The 25,504-nt window shown below is 40.1% G+C and overlaps 2 protein-coding genes across 8 annotated transcripts, besides 9 other annotated features; both read right to left on the reverse strand.

The window, feature by feature from the left end:
- Window positions 1-51: part of a mobile genetic element that runs on past the window's edge.
- Window positions 52-63: 12 nt separating this feature from the next.
- Window positions 64-554: a mobile genetic element.
- Window positions 555-1,506: 952 nt separating this feature from the next.
- Window positions 1,507-25,433, reverse strand: stnB (stoned B). 4 transcript variants are annotated; one of them, NM_001298611.1, is made up of 10 exons: window positions 25,397-25,433; window positions 15,269-16,699; window positions 13,348-14,788; window positions 11,623-12,575; window positions 10,953-11,559; window positions 6,090-7,353; window positions 5,622-5,873; window positions 5,381-5,562; window positions 3,406-3,616; window positions 1,507-3,335 (listed from the first exon to the last, which is right to left on the reverse strand). In NM_001298611.1, the coding sequence occupies exons 3-10, from the start codon at window positions 13,457-13,459 to the stop codon at window positions 3,191-3,193; spliced, it is 3,726 nt and encodes a 1,241-aa protein (NP_001285540.1). In that variant the 5' UTR covers window positions 13,460-14,788; window positions 15,269-16,699; window positions 25,397-25,433; the 3' UTR covers window positions 1,507-3,190. The 4 variants fall into 4 exon arrangements, with proteins under 4 accessions (NP_001285540.1, NP_001036318.2, NP_001036319.2 ...); NM_001042853.3 differs by having other exon boundaries at window positions 10,953-12,575; window positions 15,269-16,573; NM_001042854.3 differs by having other exon boundaries at window positions 10,953-12,575.
- stnA (stoned A) lies at window positions 1,507-25,433 on the reverse strand. 4 transcript variants are annotated; one of them, NM_001298609.1, is made up of 10 exons: window positions 25,397-25,433; window positions 15,269-16,699; window positions 13,348-14,788; window positions 11,623-12,575; window positions 10,953-11,559; window positions 6,090-7,353; window positions 5,622-5,873; window positions 5,381-5,562; window positions 3,406-3,616; window positions 1,507-3,335 (listed from the first exon to the last, which is right to left on the reverse strand). In NM_001298609.1, the coding sequence occupies exons 2-3, from the start codon at window positions 16,542-16,544 to the stop codon at window positions 13,512-13,514; spliced, it is 2,553 nt and encodes an 850-aa protein (NP_001285538.1). In that variant the 5' UTR covers window positions 16,545-16,699; window positions 25,397-25,433; the 3' UTR covers window positions 1,507-3,335; window positions 3,406-3,616; window positions 5,381-5,562; window positions 5,622-5,873; window positions 6,090-7,353; window positions 10,953-11,559; window positions 11,623-12,575; window positions 13,348-13,511. The 4 variants fall into 4 exon arrangements, with proteins under 4 accessions (NP_001285538.1, NP_001036316.1, NP_001036317.1 ...); NM_001042851.3 differs by having other exon boundaries at window positions 10,953-12,575; window positions 15,269-16,573; NM_001042852.3 differs by having other exon boundaries at window positions 10,953-12,575.
- Window positions 4,462-4,585: a mobile genetic element.
- Window positions 4,690-4,793: a mobile genetic element.
- Window positions 4,826-5,082: a mobile genetic element.
- Window positions 7,429-7,770: a mobile genetic element.
- Window positions 7,943-10,544: a mobile genetic element.
- Window positions 14,852-14,974: a mobile genetic element.
- Window positions 17,148-24,323: a mobile genetic element.
- Window positions 25,434-25,504: the final 71 nt, after the last annotated feature.

Here is a 25,504-nt window from a genome sequence, read left to right on the forward strand (position 1 = left end):
GTTCTTTGAAATAATTGAAGTGGCTGGTTTGGATCACCCAAATACATCACTATATACACATATTTACAAATAAAAGGCTACAACAAATTGCCTTGAATCTCTTAAATGAACGGTTTCGTATACAAACTTAGTCCAACGCTGAAATCGATTTTTTTTTTCAAATAAAAGGACGATTAAAGTAACGAGACCTATTTTTGTTCTTTATTGTTTGATGCTCAGCTTAAGATTGAATATTAAATGTAAGTGACATTGAGGAGAAGCCTCTGTGCTTAAGAAATATGTTAGTGTATTTTGGGAGAGCATTGCTCTTGGATTCTTAAGTTGAGGAGAAGCCGCAGAGTAAGCAGGCAAAACTGCTTTGGTTATTTGCTTTGGGTTTGGGATTTGTTTACATGAATGGCTAAGTAGCGTTGCCAAAGAATTTGTTTATCAAAACGCATACGGAGCAGATGGCATACAGTTCGGGAACCAATTAAGTGCTTTATTGTTCATTTAATTAATGAAATTGGCCGGTTTGGGTGGGGCAAATACGTCACTACTTTACACCTTCCTTTTATCCAATGTTAAATTAAATATCTGATCTGATATCTGAAATATCCGATCTGGCCGTTTGAATTATTCCGGTTCGCTCCGGGATTACCCTTAAATGGCCCGGATTATGTCCGATGGCCCAATGCGAAATTAGGAATATGGCGGGAACCATGATTAAATTTAAATCATAGCTCAATCGCAGCCATACAGACGCTCCCGCATGTCACCTTCAAGGCAATTTGGAATTAAATAACTGTGTTTGAAAATTATAAACATTGAGTTTAAAAGTTCAGTTTGACGTATAGGTATTTATTTTTTTACAATTTTCCCTAGAAAAACCGAGGAGATATTACATTGGTAGTAGGGAAAATAAATATTCGCCGCCGAAAATTCATCTATATTTTGGAAACTTACTTGTCCACTACACCAGGGAGTCACCATCTACCCCGAGGCAAATCCGATACCGCCGGTGAGTCCGTTCCAACCCCTCGAAGCTGTCCTAGTCTTCTGAAGAGACACCGACGTGTTGATAATGGGTGATGTCCGCGAAAAATCCTTCGTGAATTCTTGGTCGGTTGGGTAACATATGCGACCACCAGAACTTAAGATTTCGTCGTTTATGTAAATTAAATTCGTTTGTTAACCTTTTTCTGTGTGCCTGTAGAGTCGCGAGATGTCAATAGTTATCGATGTTTATGTGCGAGCTGTGTGGCATGGGGAGAACTCCGCCCTGAGGAAAGCCCTAGCTAGCGGCACTGCCTCTAAGGAGAGAAAGCTGTTCATAAGAAATGAACCAGAAATAGGTCCACAAATTCAAGATCTTACATGCATAACCCATTGTTTTTTCTCTTCCTGAGATCTCAACGCTTAAAGTAACGGACAGACCACCATGACTAGATCCTTAAACCAAACAGCAATGATAAACCTACTTAAATAACCAGTACAAATTCCCAGATAAAGCCAAGGTGACAGTTTGCATTGCTTAATATTTGTTGTTTTAATTTTTATTTTCTCATTTGACTAGATATTGTTCCATCATAATGCGTTTTTGCTCACTTCGTAATAATTGATTATATTGTAATTAGGTTATTGGTTAATACCTTTTAGCTTGCGTCACAAATTTGTATATTTGTATAATAGCAACAAATTCCAGCGCAGTATATGCCCACATTAGAACACACATCGGGGCATATATGACGTCGGGACCGTCGGGATCGTCGAGACTTGTATAATTATTATATAAATATAACATGTTAGAGCATTCGCCAGCCGACCGGTTTGCTTGCATAGATTTTCTTCCTTTTTATTGTACATACAATATATATGCTTTATCCGATATAATATATGTAGAATTAAACGTAAATAATGTAACATACATAATACATGAATAAATAATCATTTCTTAGGGGTACAATATACACATTTCTCTATTTGTGTTAATGAATCCGTTATGAGCCGTTTTAAGAGTTCGTAGTAGAGCTGTTTGAAGAGGACCAAAAAATGCAAGCCTTTTCGGAAGTTGTTAGTCTGGGATGAAGAGTATATTTATTTAACACGTAATTTACAAATCTATTTGTATTAAATTTTTTTTTTGATAACTCAAGCAACAAAACAATATGTATGGCAAATATTTATTTAAGTTATATATATATATGTATATATAGATTTTTGGTTTCTTATAGACTTTCTGCGTCAACAAAGATGATTTGCCTATATTGTTTCCCATTACTTCGTAGTTTATTTTGAATCTACTTTAATTTAATTCACAACAATAACATTTAAATAAGCATTTTCGTTTTGCTTTTGTTTGTAGTTTTCAATTCATTTCTAAATTTATGAAATTAATGGTATACATAAACTTAAGTGTATATGATGGCTATGAATAGTTTCAAGTTTCACATACCACATATGCATGGTGACCAGTGTTGGTTAACTTTGTAAAGCTGGCAGCTCGTTCCAGGGTAGGCTAACGTCTTTTGAGGCTGGCAGCTCACTCCAGTGTTGATTAATATATGCTTGCAGCCTTCGCCATAAACTTACACGTTAATGCTAATGTTAACATCATGTGAAGTGGAAAACTGGAGCCAGCGATGTATTATCTTTTTAAGGTAGATGCTCGGTTTTTATTAATTAGAACGCTATGAGGGAAATTGCTTTAAATTTTTCTTCGTTTATGTTCTTCTTTGCTCGCTTGTATGAGTTTGTGTGTATTGGGATTATAACCACTATGCATATGATGAGTTGACTTTAAGTACGATTCTGGTCTGATATCAATTAACATTAACGTAATCATATGTCTACAAGTAACGAAGTTTAAATTTTTTAGGTCATGTGACAATGGCTGTGGCATATGGTTTATAGATTATAGGCCAAGATGCCTTTGATAAGTCCTCTGACGGGTCCACAGATCCATTAGCTCCTTCTGGGCTTCGTTCATTTGGCTTTTTACAGAGCGATGACCGTTTCGTCACTGTTCTCCTTCGTCTGCTTTTTCAATTGCTGTACTTAACACCGTATTATATAATATGTATGTATATAACAAGAACGATAAGGAAAACCATACACGAGGAATATCTACAAAAATCCGCTTGATTGCATGCCTTTCCATTCACCTGAAATTGTGAAGTACTGTGGCAACGGAACGCAGCACCTAGCCAACTTAGTTAGAGTCCGTGTCCGAATCGCTGGGCGCAACCGGGGAAGCAGTTGGCTTGGTTGCTGTGGTGGGCGGCTCCTCGCGAATAGGACGCGTTGCCGCCAAATACGCATTCGTGGACTCGCCGTGCGTGGTCTCGATGCCAACCCTGGTAGGGAAAATTGCACATCAGAAAATGGCAATATTTTAACCATGATTCCATAGTCTTCGCTACTTACTTGTACTCGTGCCGTGCCAAATAGCGGACGTACTTCTCTGGCGGTTCATCGCCATCCGAATCCTGGACACTCACCGAGCGCACGGTGGTATGGGAGACCTGCGTGGCGGGCATAGTAAACTCCACGAATGCGTATGGCGCCAGCTCGCTTGGAATCTGATCATACGATGTAAGGGCCATTCGGCACACCAGCTGATGTGTGGTGTATGCACCTACCAGGGGAAAGGGTGAAGGTTAATGCATTGCGATCGAGTACATGCCATTACGTCAGCGTAGGGGTCATGTTAAAGGGCCCACGGACTCTATAAAAATTTCGATTGTTTCACAAGTCATATAAAAAAAGGCCGCACAAGTTTTGCGGCTCGCCTAAGAGCGGATTAGGATAATTTTCAAAATAAGCTAGAACACAAAAGAGAGGATTTATATTGAAACTTAAATTATTAAAGCATGGACACTGGGTTAACCCACACAAGTAAATATTGAAGTTACGAATTGTACATATAAACTAAAAAAAAGTAGAATCCGATTCCCCAGAACAACAGCAGAAATCCCATCGCTGTTTCCCCCATTCATTTGACCCTTCGCTTATAAAAGCGTACACTAGATCCGCTAAAAAGTACATTAAACAGGCTACAACGTAATTAAGATTATAATTGTGGGCAATATTCAACCGTGTTGTTCAAATCATGCTACTCATCTATTAAGAGTAAACTTCAAGTGAATTGTTCAAATCATGCTATTAGAAATCTATTAAGCGTAAGCTTCCAGTGAATTATCCAAAATTGAAGAATATTAATTTACAATTTGGTATATTTTAATATATATTGGTATTATTATCAATACATCAACTATGAGAACAATTGTTACCGAATATTTGTTGGTATAAAAGGGGCGTGTCCAAACCGTTTTTGGCACATAATAGAAATTTGTTAAGCAAATTATGACAAGAACCCTTTTTTAAGAATGTCAGTAAAATATGTTTGAAATTCGATAAAAATTGTGGGCAAAAATCATAATGCTTTAAAAAGTGTAGGCGTGACAGGTTTGTTTAGGGTTTAACTTTCTACCTTTATATTCGTAGCTCCCGTGATCCCAAAATTACTGTTATTCATACGGACAGACAAGTGAACATGTCCATATCGACGCAGCTAGTGATCCTTATTAGGATTATTAATATATATTTTTCAATGAATTTTGTATAACCTATTGTTCTGCGAGAAAGGGTAAAAAAAAATAAATTTCTCACAGAATCGTAAAGAGTGAAATTGAATTAAATAAAAAAAACAAGAGAGAATGCTATAGTTGAGTTGCCCGACTATCAGACACCCATTACTCAGCTAGTGTGAATGCGATCGCGAAATTTGATCACTTTTCTGGGATATCGAAAGAGACGCAGATGAAGTTTGTAGATTCATGTTGCCACGCCCACAAACCGATCAAATTTGCCACGCCCACACTTTTGCAGAATGATTTGAAATTTTTTCATATTTTTATTAGTCTTGTAAATATTTATCGATCTGCCAAAAAACTTTTTGCCACGCCCACTCTTACGCCTATAAACCGCCCAAAACTGACACACCCACACTTTTGAACAAGGTTTTGAAATTTCGCGTTCGAATTTTCACTATCTGAGTAACGGGTATCTGATAGTCGGGGAAGTCGACTAAAGCATTCTCTCCTGTTTTATCTCGGAAAGAGGTGTCGTCTTGTGTTGGCATTTGAGTGAGTGTTCTTGCTTACAGCATAGTATAAGTAGTAGTAGTATAGTATAAATAACTTTGGAACTCTTGAAGCACAACATAGATAGAACTCATTCCTTTCTTTGTGGAATACTACTTCGGACACAAACTGTGAACAGGGAAACAACCACCAACGACGAATATTTCGCCCACAAGAACATGTTCGTCAAATAAATTAGAGTTTTGAAAGCTTTTATCAAGAATGCATTATTGTACAATACTTTACGTAAAACTCACCTTGACCCTCTTTGGGCAAACGGGGACAACGCCACACAATGGCCCGGTGATGATGCTCGTATTTGGCCTGTCCGGAGGTCACCTCGATCAGCGACTCCTGAAGCGTGTCGACGGCACCCAGGATTCGCTCGATACCCTTGATCTTGCCTGTTCGCCGATGAGCTGACTTAACCGAACCATATCTGTTTCAGGCAACAATAAAATACTCAAAGGCCATATGATTATTGCCAGAAACACTTACCTGAAGTGCTTCTCCACACGAAACAGGTAGATCCAGCATTCGGGTATGGGGAAGCGAACGGAGACATCCTCGCAGGGGATTTGGCCTAATTTCCGGGATGTGAATCCAGGCACCAAAATGTCGGCCCGAAGTTCCACCTTGTTGCCGCTAACGCACCAGGTTGCCTTCAGCTGCAGCGGAAGTTCACGATTCTTGGGCGGACGCACACGGAAGCGGAGCAGCTCAATATAGTTCGCGTCTGGTGGTTGAAATCTGCACGGGATCGGAATCGAAGACTCATTATAACTTAATCGATTTTTAACAAGTGAATATGTATTAGTGAACTGAACATAATGCCATTTAAAAAATAAATGCTATAGAGATATAGTCACTCATACGGACACACAGAAGGACATAGACAAATCGACGCAGCTAATGGTATCGAATTCGAATCATGATACTTTATGTGAAACGCTAATTTTTACTTACTTGATGGTGCGCGTTCTCTCGTACTCCTTCTGATTAACAACACTATGAAACTCAACGGCCTCCAGCCTGATCCACTCCTCGGTGGCCACCGGGATGATGTCGTGCCGTCCAACGACCTCCTTTCCCTGCCGCCACATATCGTTTACGCCTAACTCGATGGTGGGCATGCCGGTAAGAAAGGCGAGAAAGAAGAGTCGCACCCGGGCAATCTGTTTGAGGATCTTGCCCTCGAAGTCCTGTTCCACAGTGATCTCATCAACGGCGGTTACCTGGACCTCCTCCATTTTGTATGTCAACGCTCGCTCTCGGAGAGCCGGAATCTTGAACAATGCCTCCTCGATGCAGACCGAGAACTGCTTCATGTCCTCGTAGTTCATTGAGCCAATCTTGAAGAGTTGGGATGACTGCGGGGCATGCTCTACAGGCAGGCCCAGTTTTTTGAGATCGCTGCCAAACTCCTTGACGCCTTCGTAGTCGCCAGCGATGGCATATTGTGCAAACTTGGTCAGCTTATTTGTGATCCGCTCCGCCTTGGTCACTTGACCGGGTCTAACGCCGGGTCTCTCCTTGTAGAATATGTACTGTAGTTTCATCGTGAAAATTTTGCCGAACTGGTCATACTGCTGGGCCCCGATCTCCGACACAGAATACGAGGGTTGTAAGGGCAGTTCTTGAAAGGGTTGCTTATCGCCCGCCTGGTTAAGCAGCTGCACCACCGGCACGTCGTTCTGCACCACCAGTCGGACTACGATTTTTTTCCAGAAGCGCTGACCGGTGATCTTCTTCTTGTTGGGCTGACGCAGTTGCATTTCCCATCCGGGTCCAATGTAATGGAGTCTCGGGAACTCCTCCAGCGGTTGTGATACATCCTCGTCGTAGAGTGGTGTCTGTGGAGTGTCCTGCGAGTCCGTGCGTTTAATGGCGGTTCCATCGGTTGGTGGCAGCCCCGGAGCAGGGAAGCCACTAACATCCTCGAACGGATTGACGGTTAAGCCAGGCAGCGATGTGGTCTGTGCCTGGTTAACTCCACGCGCCGGCGGCGGTGGTGGCGCAAGTTGGGGGGCCACCCCACTAGTTTCCTCTGCCATCGGGCGGATCACCACGCTGAAATCCTTGTCCACAGATTCCACGGAATCCGCTCGTGCAGGCGCCTGCATTGCATAGAAATCATCGTCATCGTTACCGAATCCATCATCCGCCGAATTGGTGTCGCCACAGGCATTAGCCGAGATTGTAGTTGATCCAAAAGCACTACCTCCCCAAGCTGAAAAAACCGTCGATTCATTGATTTAATAAACTTCAACAATGGTATAGCCGTTACTTGTAGAGTAAAAGTGTATACTAGATTCGTTGAAACAGGGAGAAGGAAGTGTTTCCGACCATGTAGAGTATATATATTCTTGATCAGGATCGATAGCCTAGTCGATCTGGCCTTGTCCGTCTGTCCCTCCGTACGAACGTCGTGTTCTCAGGAACTATAAAAGCTATAAGGTTGAGAACGCCCACAAGCCGCACGCCCACACGTTTGAAAAATTTATAAATTTTTTCTGATTTTATTTACCAATATCCATGGTATTCCAGAAAACTTATGAAAATTCGCGTTCGCATTTCCACTAGCTAAGTAACGGGTATCTGACAGTCGGGGAAGTCGGCGCTATAGCTTTCTCTTTTGTTTTGAAATACATTGCTTGTAAATGTCACTTTTAATCGTAACAAAATTAGACATTAACAATTTTTTGGAACATTGAAATAAATCTTCCCAAGTCTTATTATTGCAGGTATTATATTTATATTATTTATATAAGTTAGATCGGCCGGGTCGAACTACCATATCAGATACATATGTATGTACAAGTTAACACAATCACAAAACACCCGAAATATAGTCGTAAGCCTCAAGTGCTTTTCCCATCTATAGATCGAGCTTTACCTATAAGAAACTGTAACTTGTTAAGCTTTAGAGATAAGAACTCTTGCTATACTTAAGTCAGTCGATTTTGGAAGATTAGAAGCGTCGGTCATCGCCACGTACTTACTATTCGTCTCATTAAGTGCAGACCGCGCAAGCCCTATAGTAATTAATAAACTTACGCTAATAAATATATGGAAAATCTACTAAAATGATAATTGGCGCCCAAACGGATATAAAAACCTACGATAACTGAATAATTATAAATAAATAACAAAAGGAGGATCCGGAGACAAAACCAGCGGCTTTGGCTAATTAACTCTAACCTAAGAAATAAAAATTTCGTGATTACATAAAATATAATATTAATTACTAAGACCATCTACCTTAAAATTGTTTGTTAATCACTATTATTATATTGTAAGTATAACGCTTATTGAACGAATTAAAAATATTATTATTATTATTATATTATAACCTATGCAAAGAGTATTGATAATAAAAATACATGAGTGACAGTGATAACCTTTTAGACAACCTAGTGTCAAGCTTAAATAAATGGTCAGCGCACCAGGCAAGTAGGCAAAACAGTGCAGAAAAAAATAATAAGTCATCAGATAATTGGTGGTCAAAAACAAAGACAACTAGCGAAATGGAATTTGAAGCTCAGTTAAAAGCGATCGTAGAGAGTGCTGTTGCCGGTGCGCTCGCAGTCCAAAAACAATCATTTGAAAAGCAATTGCAGGAGATGAATGAGCGAATCGGGAAATTAACAGTGAACACCCCAGAGGTGGAAACTTATGTAGATGCTGAAATTAGACCAGGTGTTGTCTGTAGCGAGCCTCTAGATATAATTAAATCTCTGCCAGATTTTGATGGCAAAAGTGAAACATATGTGTCGTGGAGAAAAGCGGCTCATGTCGCTTTTAAAGTTTTCAAAGATTACGAGGGAAGTTCAACATTTTACCAAGCTCTTGGTATTATGCGAAATAAAATAAAAGGTCCAGCGAATACAGAATTGGCTAACGAGATAGTAGAAATGGTTAACGAAGCTCAGGAAAAACAGCTAAGAAGAGAAAATGTAACAAGACGAGACAGAACCTTTGAGGTGGGAGAAACCGTCATGGTAAAACAAAACAATCGCTTGGGAAATAAACTAACCCCACGGTATAGGGAAGAACTAATCGAAGCAGACCTCGGGACAACGGTCCTCATAAAAGGGAGGGTCGTTCATAAAGATAATCTACGCTAGGTTTAGTATTTCTTTTCCTTTTGTGACCATCGCCAAGTTAGCAAAATACAAACGTGAAATCTGAACACTAGTAAAAGAGTTTGCAAACATTTTTCAATTAAATATTTGTCAAATCCTTCTTATTTAATCTTTAAACATTTTGTATTATTTCCGCTTCATCCTCTTTAGAAAATTTTAAAGGTATGTGATGAAATGCTAGACCCGAATGATTTGAAAACTTAAAGTCCACGCAACCACAAATATTTCCTGAAACTACCATAGAAAATAAATGCATTACCAAAACGGCATAATAACAGTATAGCGCACTCACTCTAATTAGATTTCAAATTCCCGATTAAAAAAAAAAATAAAACACTAATGTTATCAATACCCTTTCCTGATTCTGTTCAACTAAATAGGAAAATCAATACTTGCAATCAATAAGCGTTTTACTACATACTTTAATATCAAAAATATCTGAATGAACTTTATTATAAAATTATAATTGTTATACTTAATTATTGTCAAAACTTTAGTATTAAAACTGTAACTACCTCTTAAGTAGATGAGAAGAGTAGAAGAGGGAATTAAGATCTATCAACGTAGTATCTGCTAAAGACGTAAAGATGCGGCAACTATTTCTGCGCCTGGGTACTGAAACGACGAACTGAATAATATCTGCCATCAGACGCCAACCAGAGTGCGTTCAACACATACGTTTTGATGGTCAACTAGTTCAACCAACATCAGCATCATCGTCGTCAACAAGTCGACGGTTACAATAAAGATTTTTTCCAAGTTCGCTACGATCATCTCCAGAACCTTGTTGCGAACCCATGACATGGAGAATCAGCAGCATTTACGAACTTCTCGGATCATCCAGACACGCAGAGCTGCCTTCCCTTCGATGGTTTAACGCAGTACCAGGTTGGCAGTATGGGAACTTAGTGCACAACCAATGTTACCCGTAAGATCCGCTTTCAAATAGATTTGCCAATTGTAAAAAGTCTGTGGACAGCCTTCGTCTTAGAAGGGGAGGAGTTAACACAATCACAAAACACCCGAAATATAGTCGTAAGCCTCAAGTGCTTTTCCCATCTATAGATCGAGCTTTACCTATAAGAAACTGTAACTTGTTAAGCTTTAGAGATAAGAACTCTTGCTATACTTAAGTCAGTCGATTTTGGAAGATTAGAAGCGTCGGTCATCGCCACGTACTTACTATTCGTCTCATTAAGTGCAGACCGCGCAAGCCCTATTGTAATTAATAAACTTACGCTAATAAATATATGGAAAATCTACTAAAATGATAATTTACATAGCTCTCATGGGAATCATCGGGAAAAAACTCGACCTTCGTTGCTTTGATAATAATTTGCTAGAATTGAGTATACAAAGTATAATAGTTCCGATTTTATTAATCTTATATCACTTTGTTGATGTTGTAATATTAGTTTTATTTTATTAAAACCGGAGACCATATGGCTGCCATCGAAACAGTCGGAAAATGACTAGCTAATATCTTATATATGGAAATAAATGAAGCTGCCATAGAGCAGTCTAATTTTTTCTTGAATATATTTCAAAAGAAATTATGTTGTTGTTTTTGCTCATATAGTTCTGTTATTCGGTCCTCACTGGGTTATACAGCCGATATAGCTTCATTTCCTGTCTTTATTGTTAAATCTAAATCATATTTTCGATTTTGATAAATAAAACTTACCATCGCCGCCCGTGGGCGTTATCGCTCCGGAACCGCCAAATCCGTCCATTATGCTGATGTTGTCCTTCTTCACCGAGTCAAACTTGGCTGAGAAGGCGTCGAACTCGTCTGGATCGGAAGCAAAGATATTGGCCGTATGGCTAGGCGCTTTCGGGGTCTCCATCTGCGAGTCCGGATCGTTCACTGCAAATATATTGGCAACTGCCGCTGGCATGGGCGCGAAGTTCGGCTCCTCCTCGTCGGGGCTGGCGAAGGGGTTGGCGGACAACTGGCCGCTGGAAGCCAGCGGAAAATCTAGACCGGTGTCCATTTCTTCCGGCTCAGGCTCGGCGGCTATTAGCTCACCATCGACGAGGGCTGCCTGAGTCACAAGGCGTTCCGTTGGTGGGCTGTGTTCAGATACGATCTCGGGCTCCGTATCGGGTTCGATTTGTGGTTTCGTCTCTGTTTCGGGCTCCTGCATAGCCTCCGGCTCATCCTCGTCATCAGATCGCGGCAGGTCCTCTACCGTGGTTATCTCAATATCGGGCGTGGTCGCCCTCTGCGTGCTGGCGGTTCCCGATGGTGCAGCCATGTTATTCACCTGTCGTTCCAATCCAGTAGCCGCCTGTGGTTGGGATGTTATATCATGGGTGCTTTCATCTGGTCGTATAAGAAGGGAAGTAAATACTGGTTCATCTCGAGAGCTAATTTCATTGCTCTGCTCCGTGTCCGGCTCCTCTTGTTCCGGCGGTTCACCCTCCCCAATCGTCTCGTCCAGATCGTCATGCAGTAAGTCCGGCTTGGATGCTGGTTGGGATAGTGGTACATGCGGTTGCTCAAATAGACTCAGTATGTCCTCCTTGGATTTAGGTGGTGGCGGCTTGGCCGGCTTACATGCCGTAGTACCAAACATATCCAAAAGGTCATCCGCTTCTGGAGCAGCTGGCGGTGGATTAACTGCGGCCAACGGTGGTGGAGGTCTTTGTGGTGCTGCCTGACCCGGAGGAGCGGGACGTGGGGGAGCAGGACGAGGCGGTGGTGGGCGAGGGGGTTGTTTAATCGGTGTTGCAGGCAGTGGAACTGCCGCCTGAATATTAGGCACCGCTGTCGGCACTGCAAAGGGATTATCTAGCCGCACTCCCCCTGCCACACCACTAATTAAGTCCGCCTCAATGCCTTGAGTATGGGCACTCGATCCACTATCCACCGACACATCCAGAAGATCGGCTAGTCCCGAATCCGGAGTGGGGCTGGGCGAGTGCAGATCCCGCATCGAAACCGGGCTGGGAGATCGGGTGGCGGGAATACGACCTAGTAGCTCCGAACTAGTTTCGTCTAACTGACTGGACACCGTACTAATTAAGTCTTGGGTGCTCTGTGGAGGAACCAGTGGTCGTGGCGGGGGCGGGTGCGGGTGCGCGTGTGATTGCAACTGTGGCTGTGACTGAGGCGGTTTCTTTCCCTCATCCTCCTCCTCAGCGCCTGATTTCAAACTTAACGTGTCGTCCTCCGCCTCAATGGTAGTGCCGAAGAAACTCATCGCCGGGTCGAGATCGTTGTCATGGGTAGCCTCCGCTTCCGGCTCCGCCCCCAACTCGAGATCGTCGGCACCAAAGGCAAAGGGATTCGAAGCGACGGTAGCTAAATATGAAATTGAACAGTTAATAAATATTAAGCAATCCAGAAATAACATTTAAGTTGCTTTCAATTATCTTGTGTTGTCAGATAAAGTATTATATTGAGTTTTAACAATCGTTGAGTCCCGGTACGCGGCGCACAGTTTAGTAATCAAGTACGGATAGACGGAAAACCCATGAATTTCAAGCGCTTCTATAACTACTGATAAAACTTCTAATAAAATAATGTATATATATATATATATATAAATATATTATTTTATTCACTGCTCTTCATTACTCGGTTAGATATAGCTTTATTTAATATAGGTCTAGATATTATAAGTTCAATTCCCATAAGATAAGATAGGTCGCATAGGTCGATGATCTCTTGGTTCGCACTTCCTGCTATAAAGAGCTGATTTAAGAGTTATAGGCGTTATAGGCGCCTAAGATGGTAATGTAATGGTAATAATGTTTTTTTACTTTCTGGCCAGGTTTTGCGGGTCTTGTTACTAAAATCTGCATGCGTAATACATTTATCATGAAAAATTCCATTTGCGATTTTAAACCACATTTGGGCATCATATCATAAATGATGAAATTAAATGAAAAAAATTTTCTGTGCGGTGTCACACACATTTGCAAGTGGACATTTTCTGTTTCAGTGTATTTAGGTTGCGAACGTCACTCCTCAGTAAGAGGGTTTATGTTTAATCTCAACTTCGGGTTGCCTTTCCTAACTCCCTTTTAAAAATGAGAAATACCTGTGAAGCTGAATGGAAATTTGTACATACCTGCCATAAAGGGATTATCCGAACTAGGTTCCGGTTCAGATTGCATGAGAAACGGGTTGGCCGCTGCATCGCAACCATCGAGGTCTTCGTCCATTAAAAAGGGATTCGCCATTTCCGATTTCGGCTTTTACTTTTCTGTGATTAAAGATCGTCTATATCTTATCTTAACGTTCGATCAGCTCGCTTTCCAGCAGCTTTATCTCCGCTTCGCCGGGCGCTAGGTTCTCCGCTATTGAAGTGTCAAACGGGTCTATATCCTGGGCGGGCAAGGACGGTCTTGAGTGTGTCGAAGGCGTGAGGACCTTGTCGCCCAAGCCCAACTCCTGAGCGTCGCTTTGCACGTCAAGTACGTCAGTCACCAAAGTCTTTGTCTCCGGCAATAGTTCGTTTTCTAGAAGTTTTAGCTCAGTCTGGCCCGGCTGGAGATTTGCCGCTATGGATGTGTCAAATGGGTCGATGTCCTCCTCCGATTTGCCGCTTCCACCTGAATTGGTTAGCTTCTTTCGGTCTTGAGCGGGTGTTAAGACCTTGATGTTGATATTCTCCTCGACGGCCAGTAAGACTTCAGCTGGAACCGGAGTAGGTGGAGCACGGGGATCAAAATCTGGGTCGGAAAGGCTGTGCCGTAGATTGGCGGGTACGGAGATCAAATCCTTTTCAATATGCTTCAGCTCTATATCGCTGAGTTTTGCCTCAGGCACATGTGACGTATCGAAGGGGTCAACGTCCTCAGCTTCTCGTTCACGCTCCTGCAAACGATTGTCAGATGGCGCGTAGTACGGCGTCAGTGGCTTCTTACTAGCTCCCAATTCATTACCCGCTCCGAGAAGATCTGATGCCGGTACCAGGAAGCCAACACTCTTGGCCTGTATGTTTAGACTCAGAGAGGACTTTCGTTGGGCTGTATCGAAATCCGTCTCTTTTTGCTCTAATTTTACTTGCGGTGCTGCTGGTTCTTTTTGATCCGCTCGTGGATCAAAGTCTTGGTCACTCAGGGAGTGCTTGAGGGTTACTCCGTCTAAGCCCGAATAGTTAAGGAGCTCGCGCTCCAGAAACCGTAGTTCCGTGGACTTGGGTTGCACCAGAGCCGATACGGCCGATGTATCGAAGGGATCAAAGTCCTCTGCCTCTTGGTCGACACTTAAAGTCGGCGCCAAGGGCGCGGGAACCACCTGACTGAGGTCGGTAGCACTACCAGCGAGAAGATCGCGTTGTGGAGCTGCTAAAAAGGGTGGCTCGGTGGCGTGTTCCTCCGCACGCGGATCAAAGTCGTCGTCTTCCTCAAGTACAGTGGTCTTCTTAATCACTTGCTCTGCGTAGTTGGTGTTGAAGGGGTCGTCTTCCGGATTCTCCTCCTCGTCCTCCGACACGTAAATCGCTCCGGGCACAATGTGGGGTCCTGTAGGCGGACGGACTGGTGGTGGCGGACGCTTTGGTTTTCCTAGGGATAAAACATAAGTAAATTGGTTGGTCAGAAAATTAAATTAGTAACTGATTATAAAACAAAATAAAATGCTATATTCGAGCTCACGGGCTAATAGATACTAATGGAAGCTATTGAAAGTGAGAATGCGAAATTTCATAATTTTTCTGCCATTTTGATAATATTCGAGAATATGAGAAAAAATTGGCGGTTTGTGGGCGTGCCAAAAAGTTTATTATTATACATATATTAATACAGAAAGATATATTAATTTTTGTGTAGCCTTTTATAAACGGTGAACTTTTAAATTCAATGGAATTGTGAGATTATATCTAAGAACATGAATCTACACAAAAAGGTATATTTCTTGGTATTTATATACTATAAGAACAAGACCAACAATACAACGCTTCATTCTACATAGTAAATATAATTTAACGAATAAGTATTGTACTTATTAAAAAAAATCCTAACCAGAAAAGCTCAGAGAACTCTTACCTGGTTCTTGGCCCGATTGCTCTTCAAATTCGGCCCAACTGCCTGCTTCAAAGGCTTCAGTGGGCAGCTGCGCGACAGGCAAAACAACCTGGCTAACTACAGTAACCTCTTCCTTTTTGGTCAGCGATTCCGCGGCTAGTTCGGCGAACTCGTCGTCCTCCTCGTCTTTGAGTGAATCGAATTCAGATAGATCCGGGTTAAGAAGCTGATTTTCCCGACCCTTCTGCTCGAGCTCTTCCTCCTCCTCTACGGGCTGCTTGTGCTTAATCAAGTGCAAATGCAAGGAGACACTGAGATCAATGGGAACCGATGACTCGGATAGTTCCTCGTCGAGGTCGTCGAGCAAATTATGCTGCGGCTCGGCGTTCGAAGTGGCAGCCAGAAGTTCCGCTTCTGAATCAGCTAGCTCTATGCTTTCACTCAGAAGTAGGTTCTGGATACCCTTCCTTAACTTCCGCTTGGGATTCGCTAGGGCGACAGCGTGCTCTCGGTCCACGCGACCGGATAAAACCTCAACGGCTGCACCAAGACTCACTAGTTTCTTGTTGCCCTTTGCTCGATCGGCACCAACAATAACCTTCTCCGCGTATGCGGTGTCAAAGGGATCGGGTCCGTCTTCGGCAAGGACGGGGGAATCTGGTACAACGGCTAGTTGGAGCTCGCCACTGGTGATAGCCTCAATGTAGTCGGTGGCAAAGATGTCATCGGCCTCGTAATCGCCTGCCTCCTCCTCTGATTCAGATAACTGAACAACCGCCTCAGCTAACTTGTCCCGTTGGGCCTCGATCTGCCCAAGGCGCTGTTTTTCCCGCTCCTGCTGCTCGGCTTCAAGGCGAGCGGCCTCCTCCTCCTTTTGTTTCTTTTTTTCAGCGGCAGAGGGCAGGCGCTGGTAAAATGACTCCTTCTTGATCCGATCGAGCTCGTCCTGGGTTTTATGTAGAATGCTATCGACGCCTGATGTTAGTGCCTTAAATTTGGCCCACTCCTCGTCGCCGCCGGCAGCCCCCTGATTTTGATCCGATAACTGTTGTTGGGCGTTGAGGATGCTAGAGGATGATCCCGAGCCTAATCCTGAGTTAAAGGCTACTGGCTCGTGGTGGGCCTCAACGTCTGATGACGCTCCGTCGGATTCGCCGGCGTCCGATTTTGTGGCCGCCGCCTCCTGTTTGGCCTTTAGGTCGCGCTTGTACTGCTCGAGCTCCTCCTCGGTGAAGAGCTCCTGATCCTTTTTCGACTTCTTCTTTTTCTTTTTTAGGCCTTTTGGTAGCTTAAGCATTATCTATTTGCGGAGACATCGAGATTGGTCTGCAAATAGTTCGTACAACTTACTGACTCCGGTCGAATACGAAATCGTGCTGTAGATGAAGGTGGCGGTGTATTACAGCGACTACGTAGAATTCAGCTTAGTTCTAGTTGGATGGGGTCTTGGAACTGCGGGTGGGAGGAGCAGAGGAGGGATTATGTAAGATATGCACGTCTCTCGAAATTAAACCGGTATCGAAACTAGGGTGTCTGTAGTTTAATGGGTTTTTTTTGGCTCTTAGACAATGCAACGATTCGCCGGCCCACTCACCGCCGTCTTATCGGTTGTTTTTCTGATGTTCCAGGCGTTATCGCTTAAACTCAAAAAGAAAAAGCTAAGAGCAAAAATCGTTCGCGGAAAATTTGTTACATACGTATGTATGTATATATAAAAAGAACTCGATTGTGTACCTACACGTGAACTTGCCAAATTGCCAGAGCTTTCCCACCTCACACCAAAGGAGAGACGCAACGGTTGCAGTTCAGTCAGTCAAAGCTCAAAGCCCTAGGCACACACACACACAGAAAATCACTCTCGCATGCCAGGGAGGAATATTTTGCTGACCAATAATATAGGTGTTCACACATGAACACGAATATATTTAAAGACTTACAATTTTGGGCTCCGTTCATATCTTATGTAAATGAATCGAGAGCGATAAATTATATTTAGGATTTTGTTATCTAAGGCGACATGGGTGCATTGCTCAAAAACATGTAATTTAAGTGCACACTACATGAGTCAGTCACTTGAGATCGTTCCCCGCCTCCTAAAATAGTCCCTTAGTGGGAGACCACAGATAAGGTCCTCGCCGCTCAAGATAGGCAGATGTGCCCGAGCGTGGGACCTCGATAAGGCGGGGACTATTTACTTAGGCCTCTGCGTAGGCCATTTACTTTAAGATGCGATTCTCATGTCACCTATTTAAACCGAAGATATTTCCAAATAAAATTAGTTTCTTACAAAAACTCAACGAGTAAAGTCTTCTTATTTGGGATTTTACATTTGGTCAATCGAGCCTTTAATCGACTCTGCAGTTTCCCCCTACCAAAGGTAAGGAACTCAGAGAAAGGCCAGCTCCTTTAAGCATCTTACAGCTAAAGGTAGCAAAAATAAGTGACTCTTGTTTCCCCCTACCAAAGGTAAGGAACAGAGTATAAATATAAAAAGCAAAAAGATACAAAAGAATCTTTTATGTTTTAAAACAAGCACCTTATAGTCTATAGCTAAAGGTTGCTTTGTGTACCATTATAAATTGTGGTAAGGCGTGCTTGAGGCCATACATCAGCAATTGTGAAATTAAAAAGTGCATAACAAAAGTGCCTTATAAATGCTCTAATAGCATTAAATCAGCTCATAAATAGAGTGCAGTGTATATGCCATAAGAGCATAAATTAAATAAAAAGTGCCTGAAAACAGTGCCTTATAAATGCTCTAATAGCATTAAATCAGCTCATAAATAGAGTGCAGTGTATATGCCAAAAGAGCATAAATGCCGAAATAAATGGCTAAAAAACAAAAAATCTGACTGGACTACAAAAATAATAAAACGTGCCAAAAAAAAATCATCTTTAAACATCGACGGAGCCTTAAAGAAGAGAAGGAAGTCAAATTCAAAGGAGCCTCTACCAGCAGCAGAAGCAGCAACAACAGCAGCAGCAGAAGCAGCAACAGCAGTAGCAACAGCAGCAGCAACAACAGCAACAGCAGCAGCAACAACAACGACATCAGCTAAGTCAAAACAAGAATTTTCTGTTTATCCAAACACACATATATATATAAATACATATAAAATACATATACACGTACTATATATATTAAGAAATTACAAAAAATTTTCAAAATGATGTCAGAAAAGACTATTCAATTCCTTAAGAAGCAGTCCGAAATTATTTTGGAAATTAGAAAGTTGGAAGTAAAACCAACATTAACAGATGTAGAAATTCTAAAATTAAATGAGCTTCAAAAATGTTTCATTGCTAATCATAGCAATTTGTTAAAGATCGGCGTTGTCGATCATGAATATTTTAACGCGAAGCAGTATGATTTAATAATGATGGTGTTAGAAAAAATTAAAAATAAAAATGAAAAAATTAAGGGCGAGTCGGTAGAAAACACTTTCCCTAAATCAAACACTGTCCCTAAATCAAACCCTCCCCCTACATTAAACCTTGAAATGCGTGGTCACCCTGAAAAAGAGGGTATAGCACAAAACAACGCTTTAAAAGTAGAGCAGGCATTTCGTAATAATGTTGGCCAATTTCGAGTATATCTAGAAGATACGTCTAAACTAATAGACAGTAGTCCAGATTTCCTTAAAATAAGGAAAAATAAAATTGAATTTTTATGGCATAAAATAGATAACCTGATTGAACAGGTGAATAGTCATTTTGAGAGTTCGCTATTCGAAGAAGAAATTAGCGAACTTGAATTTGACAAACAAAATATTCTTACAGCCATTAATAGTCGACTCAGTGGCACAATAAATAAAGCTGAAATGTCGACGGTTGTTAAGGCGGAGGAGTTACCAACCCTGCCTAAAATACAGATTCCCACCTTCTTTGGTGATTCCAAAGAATGGGATCTTTTTAATGAACTCTTTACAGAGCTCATACATGTGAGAGAGGATCTCAGTCCTTCTCTCAAATTTAATTATCTAAAGTCAGCATTAAAAGGAGAAGCCAGAAATGTGGTTACTCATTTACTGCTCGGCTCTGGAGAAAATTATGAAGCCACTTGGGAGTTTTTGACCAAGCGATATGAGAATAAAAGAAACATATTCTCAGATCATATGAATAGGCTTATGGATATGCCAAATTTAAATTTAGAATCCAATAAGCAAATAAAGACATTTATTGACACGATTAACGAGTCAATTTATATTATAAAATTAAAGGCACAATTACCAGAAGATGTGGATGCAATTTTCGCTCACATAATTCTTCGGAAATTCAATAAAGAATCACTCAATTTATATGAAAGCCATGTTAAAAAGACAAAAGAAATACAGGCACTTTCTGATGTCATGGACTTTTTAGAGCAAAGGCTCAATTCTATATCATCATTCTCACAGGAAGTAAAACCTGTAAAGAAAATGATTAATAATAACAAGAATAAAAATTATAGTGACAATTGTGCATATTGCAAACTACCAGGGCATTATTTAATTCAATGCCATAAATTTAAAATAATGAATCCAGCAGAACGGTCTGACTGGGTAAGAAAAAATGGGATTTGCCTAAGATGTCTGAGGCATCCGTTTGGTAAAAAATGTATAAGCGAGCAGCTTTGTTCGACTTGTCGTAAACCTCACCACACGTTACTTCACTTTGCAGGTCATAATCCAGAAAAAGTGAATACGTGTAGAACAACAGGTCAAGCCTTGTTGGCCACGGCCTTGATTCAAGTAAAGTCGAGGTATGGAGGCTTTGAACAATTAAGAGCATTGATTGATAGTGGCTCTCAAAGCACAATTATTTCAGAAGAGTCTGCACAGATTCTAAAATTGAAAAAATTTCGGTCTCATACTGAAATAAGTGGAGTATCTTCCACAGGAACGTGCATCTCCAAGCACAAAGCGGTTATTTCGATAAGAAATTCTCCGAAAAATTTAGAAATTGAAGCAATTATTCTCCCAAAACTTATGAAGGCACTTCCAGTCAACACGATTAATGTTGATCAGAAAAAATGGAAGAACTTTAAATTAGCCGACCCCGATTTTAATAAACCGGGTCGCATTGATTTAATCATTGGAGCAGACGTATATACTCACATTCTGCAAAATGGAGTTATAAAAATAGACGGTCTCCTTGGGCAAAAAACTGATTTCGGGTGGATAGTTTCTGGATGTAAAAAATCCAAAGGAAAAGAAACCATTGTAGCCACAACAATAGAAATAAAAGAGTTAGATCGCTACTGGGAAGTGGAAGAAGAAGAAAAAGATGATATCGAGTCTGAAATCTGTGAAAATAAATTTATCAAAACGACAAAAAAAGATTCAGATGGGCGATACATTGTGTCAATTCCATTCAAGGAGGATGTCACCTTAGGAGATTCAAAGAAACAAGCGATAGCTCGTTACATGAATCTGGAGAAAAAACTAAAAAGAAATGAAAAACTTAAGGTTGACTACACTAAATTCATGAATGAATACATGGATTTAGGACACATGATTGAAGTGAGTGATGAAGGCAAATATTTTTTACCGCACCAGGCAGTGATTAGAGATTCAAGCCTTACGACCAAATTGAGAGTAGTTTTTGATGCTTCAGCAAAAACTACGAATAACAAAAGTTTGAACGACATAATGTGGGTTGGGCCACGAGTTCAAAAAGATATTTTTGACATTATTATTAAATGGAGAAAATGGGAATTTGTTGTTTCGGCAGACATTGAAAAGATGTACCGACAAATTAAAATAGATAATAATGATCAAAAATATCAATATATTTTATGGAGAAATTCTCCAAAAGAAAAAATTAAAACATATAAATTAACCACAGTCACTTACGGAACAAATTTTGTAGGAGCTGCAAGAAAATTAGATCAAGAGTTATTTAATGCAATACAAGAAAATATAACGATTGCAGCGCAGCTTGAAAAGGACAGGATTGATTGGCATTTTATTCCCCCGGCAGGACCTCACTTCGGAGGTATTTGGGAAGCTGGAGTTAAGTCAATGAAATACCATTTAAAGCGTATAATCGGCGACACTATTTTGACTTACGAAGAAATGTCAACTCTTTTATGTCAAATAGAAGCATGCTTAAATTCAAGGCCATTATACACTATAGTTAGTGAGAAGGACCAACAAGAAGTTTTAACACCAGGTCATTTTTTAATTGGAAGACCACCTTTAGAAATAGTCGAACCAATGGAAGATGAAAAAATCGGAAATTTGGATAGGTGGAGACTTATCCAAAAAATGAAGAAAGATTTCTGGGTTAAGTGGAAAAGTGAATATTTGCATACGCTCCAGCAAAGGAATAAATGGAAAAAGGAAATTCCTAATATAGAAGAAGGGCAAATAGTTTTATTAAAGGATGAGAATTGTCATCCTGCAAGATGGCCTTTAGGAAAGGTGGAAAAGGTGCATAAGGGGAATGATGATAAGGTCCGAGTGGCTAAAGTAAAAATGCAGGAAGGATATATCACTAGACCCATTACTAAAATTTGTCCCTTGGAAGGAATAAAGTCTGTTGACAAAAATGAGGCTGACCAAGAGCCAAAAAGACGAACTAGAGCGACATCGGGAATGTCCAAGATCGGAATCATTATGGCAATGTTGTTGTTTGTGTTAAGTTGTCAAGTTTCTAGCGCATTACCTAAAGATATAGCACCAAGATATTCTATAGACAAAATAAATAAAACCTCAGCAATATATCTAGACCCGCTAGGAGATGTTGAGATTGTGAGTACTTCTTGGAATTTGGTTATCTATTATAAAATGGATCCATATTTTAAAATGTTAACAAAGGGTAATGCGCTTATACAAAGTATGAGGAAAGTTTGCGAAAGACTTCATAGCTTTGAAGAGCAATGTAGTCTAGTCTTAGATAATATGCAAAGTCAGTTATCGGAACTTGAAGAAAACAATAAATTGTTTATGATACAGTCTAGATCTAGAAGCAAGCGTGCTCCTTTCGAATTTATGGGTTCCTTGTATCATATTTTATTTGGTATAATGGATGAAGATGATAGAGAGCAATTAGAAGAAAATATGAAGAATTTGTTAGATAACCAGAACAACCTTGATAAACTAATTCAAAAACAAACATCTGTGGTTGATTCAACTTCTAATCTATTAAAGAGAACAACAGAAGATGTTAACTCCAATTTTAGAAGTATGCAAATAAGAATTGAGAACATGACAGAAGTTCTTAAAGAAAATTATTATGTTTATAAGGAATCAATAAAATTCTTTATGATTACGAAACAGCTACACTCATTGATTGAAGAAGGCGAAAAAATTCAAGCAGGCATTATAAGCCTGTTGATTGATATTAATCACGGTAGGCTAAATACAAATATTCTCAGGCCAAATCAGCTTAAAAAAGAAATTGCCAAAATTCAGCAGAGTCTTTCGGAGAACCTAGTAATTCCAGGAAAACGGTCAGGTACGGAACTTAAGGAGGTGTATACACTGTTAACAGCCAGGGGTTTATTCATCGACGATAAATTGATCATTAGTGCAAAAGTGCCTCTGTTTAGCAGGCATCCATCCAAATTGTTCAGGCTTATTCCGGTGCCAATTCGAAATGAAGATCGGATAATAATGGTGCATACAACGTCCGAATATTTAATTTATAATTTTGAGATAGATTCCTATCACATAATGACGGAAGCCACATTAAATCAATGTCAGAAATGGCAACTAAATAAGAGAATATGCAAAGGAAGTTGGCCCTGGAATTCAGCGAATGATAATGCATGTGAGATTCAGCCTCTAAAGCCAGATAAAGCGGCGAACTGCATCTATAAAACAGTAGTCGACTCTAAAAGTTACTGGGTAGAGTTAGAAAAGAAAAGTAGTTGGTTGTTTAAGGTTCCTGCGAATTCAAAAGTCCGTCTGCAATGTACTGGCTCTCAAATTGAATTGTTTGATTTGCCTCAGCAAGGAGTTTTAAGCATTGCGCCATATTGTACGGCAAGAACCGACGATAAAATTCTAGTTGCCCACCATAACATTCAGTCCGAAAGTGAAGAATTATTATCAACACCTTATATAGGAGAAGTTAGTGAAGCGCCGAAGATTATTTGGGATCCGCTGAAACTATCAATATTAAATCATACTGAGGAATTTGAACGATTGAATAATGAAATTAAATTTATGAAAGAGAACCATCAAAAATTGAAAGATTTACATTTCCATCATATTTCCGGACATGCTGGATTAATTATTGCTTTAATACTAATGATAGTATTAATAATATATTTCATACGGAAATGTGCTGTGCAACAAAGAATGCAAGCAATAACCTTTGCAGGTCCGTTGCCAGTACTATAAATATCAATAGTAAATAAACAATAAAATAATATAACAAATAAAAATATACAGTCCACTATATCGTTGTTTAATAGAAAATGTACTTCTACATAGAAAAAGCAAAATGTTTAAAATAAGTTAATTGAGTACAAATTGTTGAATTAAAAATAATATAAACCATAATTGTAATCCAATAAAATTAAAAGCCAGAAAAACTAGGCCCATTGAAATCTTAGTTGCAAAATAAATGAACATATATCAAATAAATACAGTCCACTACTGTTATAAATGCAACTAATATACTAATGTACATCTCAGCTTGCTGGCCCTTTGGCAGAATGTTCACACATGAACACGAATATATTTAAAGACTTACAATTTTGGGCTCCGTTCATATCTTATGTAAATGAATCGAGAGCGATAAATTATATTTAGGATTTTGTTATCTAAGGCGACATGGGTGCATTGCTCAAAAACATGTAATTTAAGTGCACACTACATGAGTCAGTCACTTGAGATCGTTCCCCGCCTCCTAAAATAGTCCCTTAGTGGGAGACCACAGATAAGGTCCTCGCCGCTCAAGATAGGCAGATGTGCCCGAGCGTGGGACCTCGATAAGGCGGGGACTATTTACTTAGGCCTCTGCGTAGGCCATTTACTTTAAGATGCGATTCTCATGTCACCTATTTAAACCGAAGATATTTCCAAATAAAATTAGTTTCTTACAAAAACTCAACGAGTAAAGTCTTCTCATTTGGGATTTTACAATAGGCAACATTTATATTCAGACACATTGTTTATACCAATTATTTGCACTTAGGACAGTGCGAATTTATTACGTTTTAAGCACAAATTTTAACATTTTAGCTGTTTATTTTTGCTAATCACTTGTCTTGTTTAAAGAACGTTAATTTGGTTCGCTGATTACGTACCATTTAATACATTTTTCAAAACGGTTTTCATGCGGTTTAGGTTACATCTTTCAGAATATTAATGCAAAAGTAGGTATTATAGAATACCGACTTTTGAACAGGATTACATGTACAATAAAACTTTAACAATAAAAAATGGATTTAGACCCCTTGTAAGCATCTAAAACCTAAGGATCTCTATGAAAAATTGATTTCATATCATAATACATACAATAAGGCAAAATTCTATCCATGTTGAATAATAGGTACAAATAAAAATTGGTTTGCTCATTTTTATTTAATCTAGCCTGAACGTCACATTAAAATATCATTTGTTGACGCACTTCCTTGCCAAAGCTTAAATAGCTTTTATTTTCGCACACATGTCACTTGGCATATCGCTCGAGTATTTTTTGATCTTACAATATATTATTTTACAATATATATTCTTCTTAGTTTTTCTTTCTGTTTCTTCTCCTTTCTAATGAGAGTTGGTTGGAAAAATCGATGCTCTAGAGACGACGGATTCGTGCAAAAGAGACAGCTCCCCCGCACTACAAGTCACACACACTTGGACACTTACACACGCGCGGCACATAGAAAAGTTAAGCTCTACAATTATATATTTATGGGTACAGGAAGGAGCCCAAAGAACTGTAACTTTTATATGTATGCCTATCCCCACTTCGAAAAAATGTACGCAGCTGAATTTCCGAAGTTTTCCTTCAGGAAATTATGCAACTTACGTCTCACTCTTGTGCATACAATTATCATTGTACGAAAAAAAAAAACACATTTCTCTCACTTGTTTTCGAAGATAATATTTTGGCATATACTTTAAAATAAGCAAAGAGCTAACACAAGTACCTAGCGTTGTTTGTTTTCAGAGGACTTTAGTTTTTCGTTTTGATTCGGTTCGGGGTCTTTACCTCTGATTTGAACTATCGGGAAATCTAGAACAGAATGAATTAAATGTCGTGAAATTCCGTAGGAAGTGCTTTTCGTAAGCTGCGACGTCAGCAGAGGAGAAACAGCGG

The sequence above is a fragment of the Drosophila melanogaster genome, chromosome X, assembly GCF_000001215.4.
Source record: "Drosophila melanogaster chromosome X".
Classification (NCBI taxonomy): Eukaryota; Metazoa; Arthropoda; class Insecta; order Diptera; family Drosophilidae; genus Drosophila; species Drosophila melanogaster.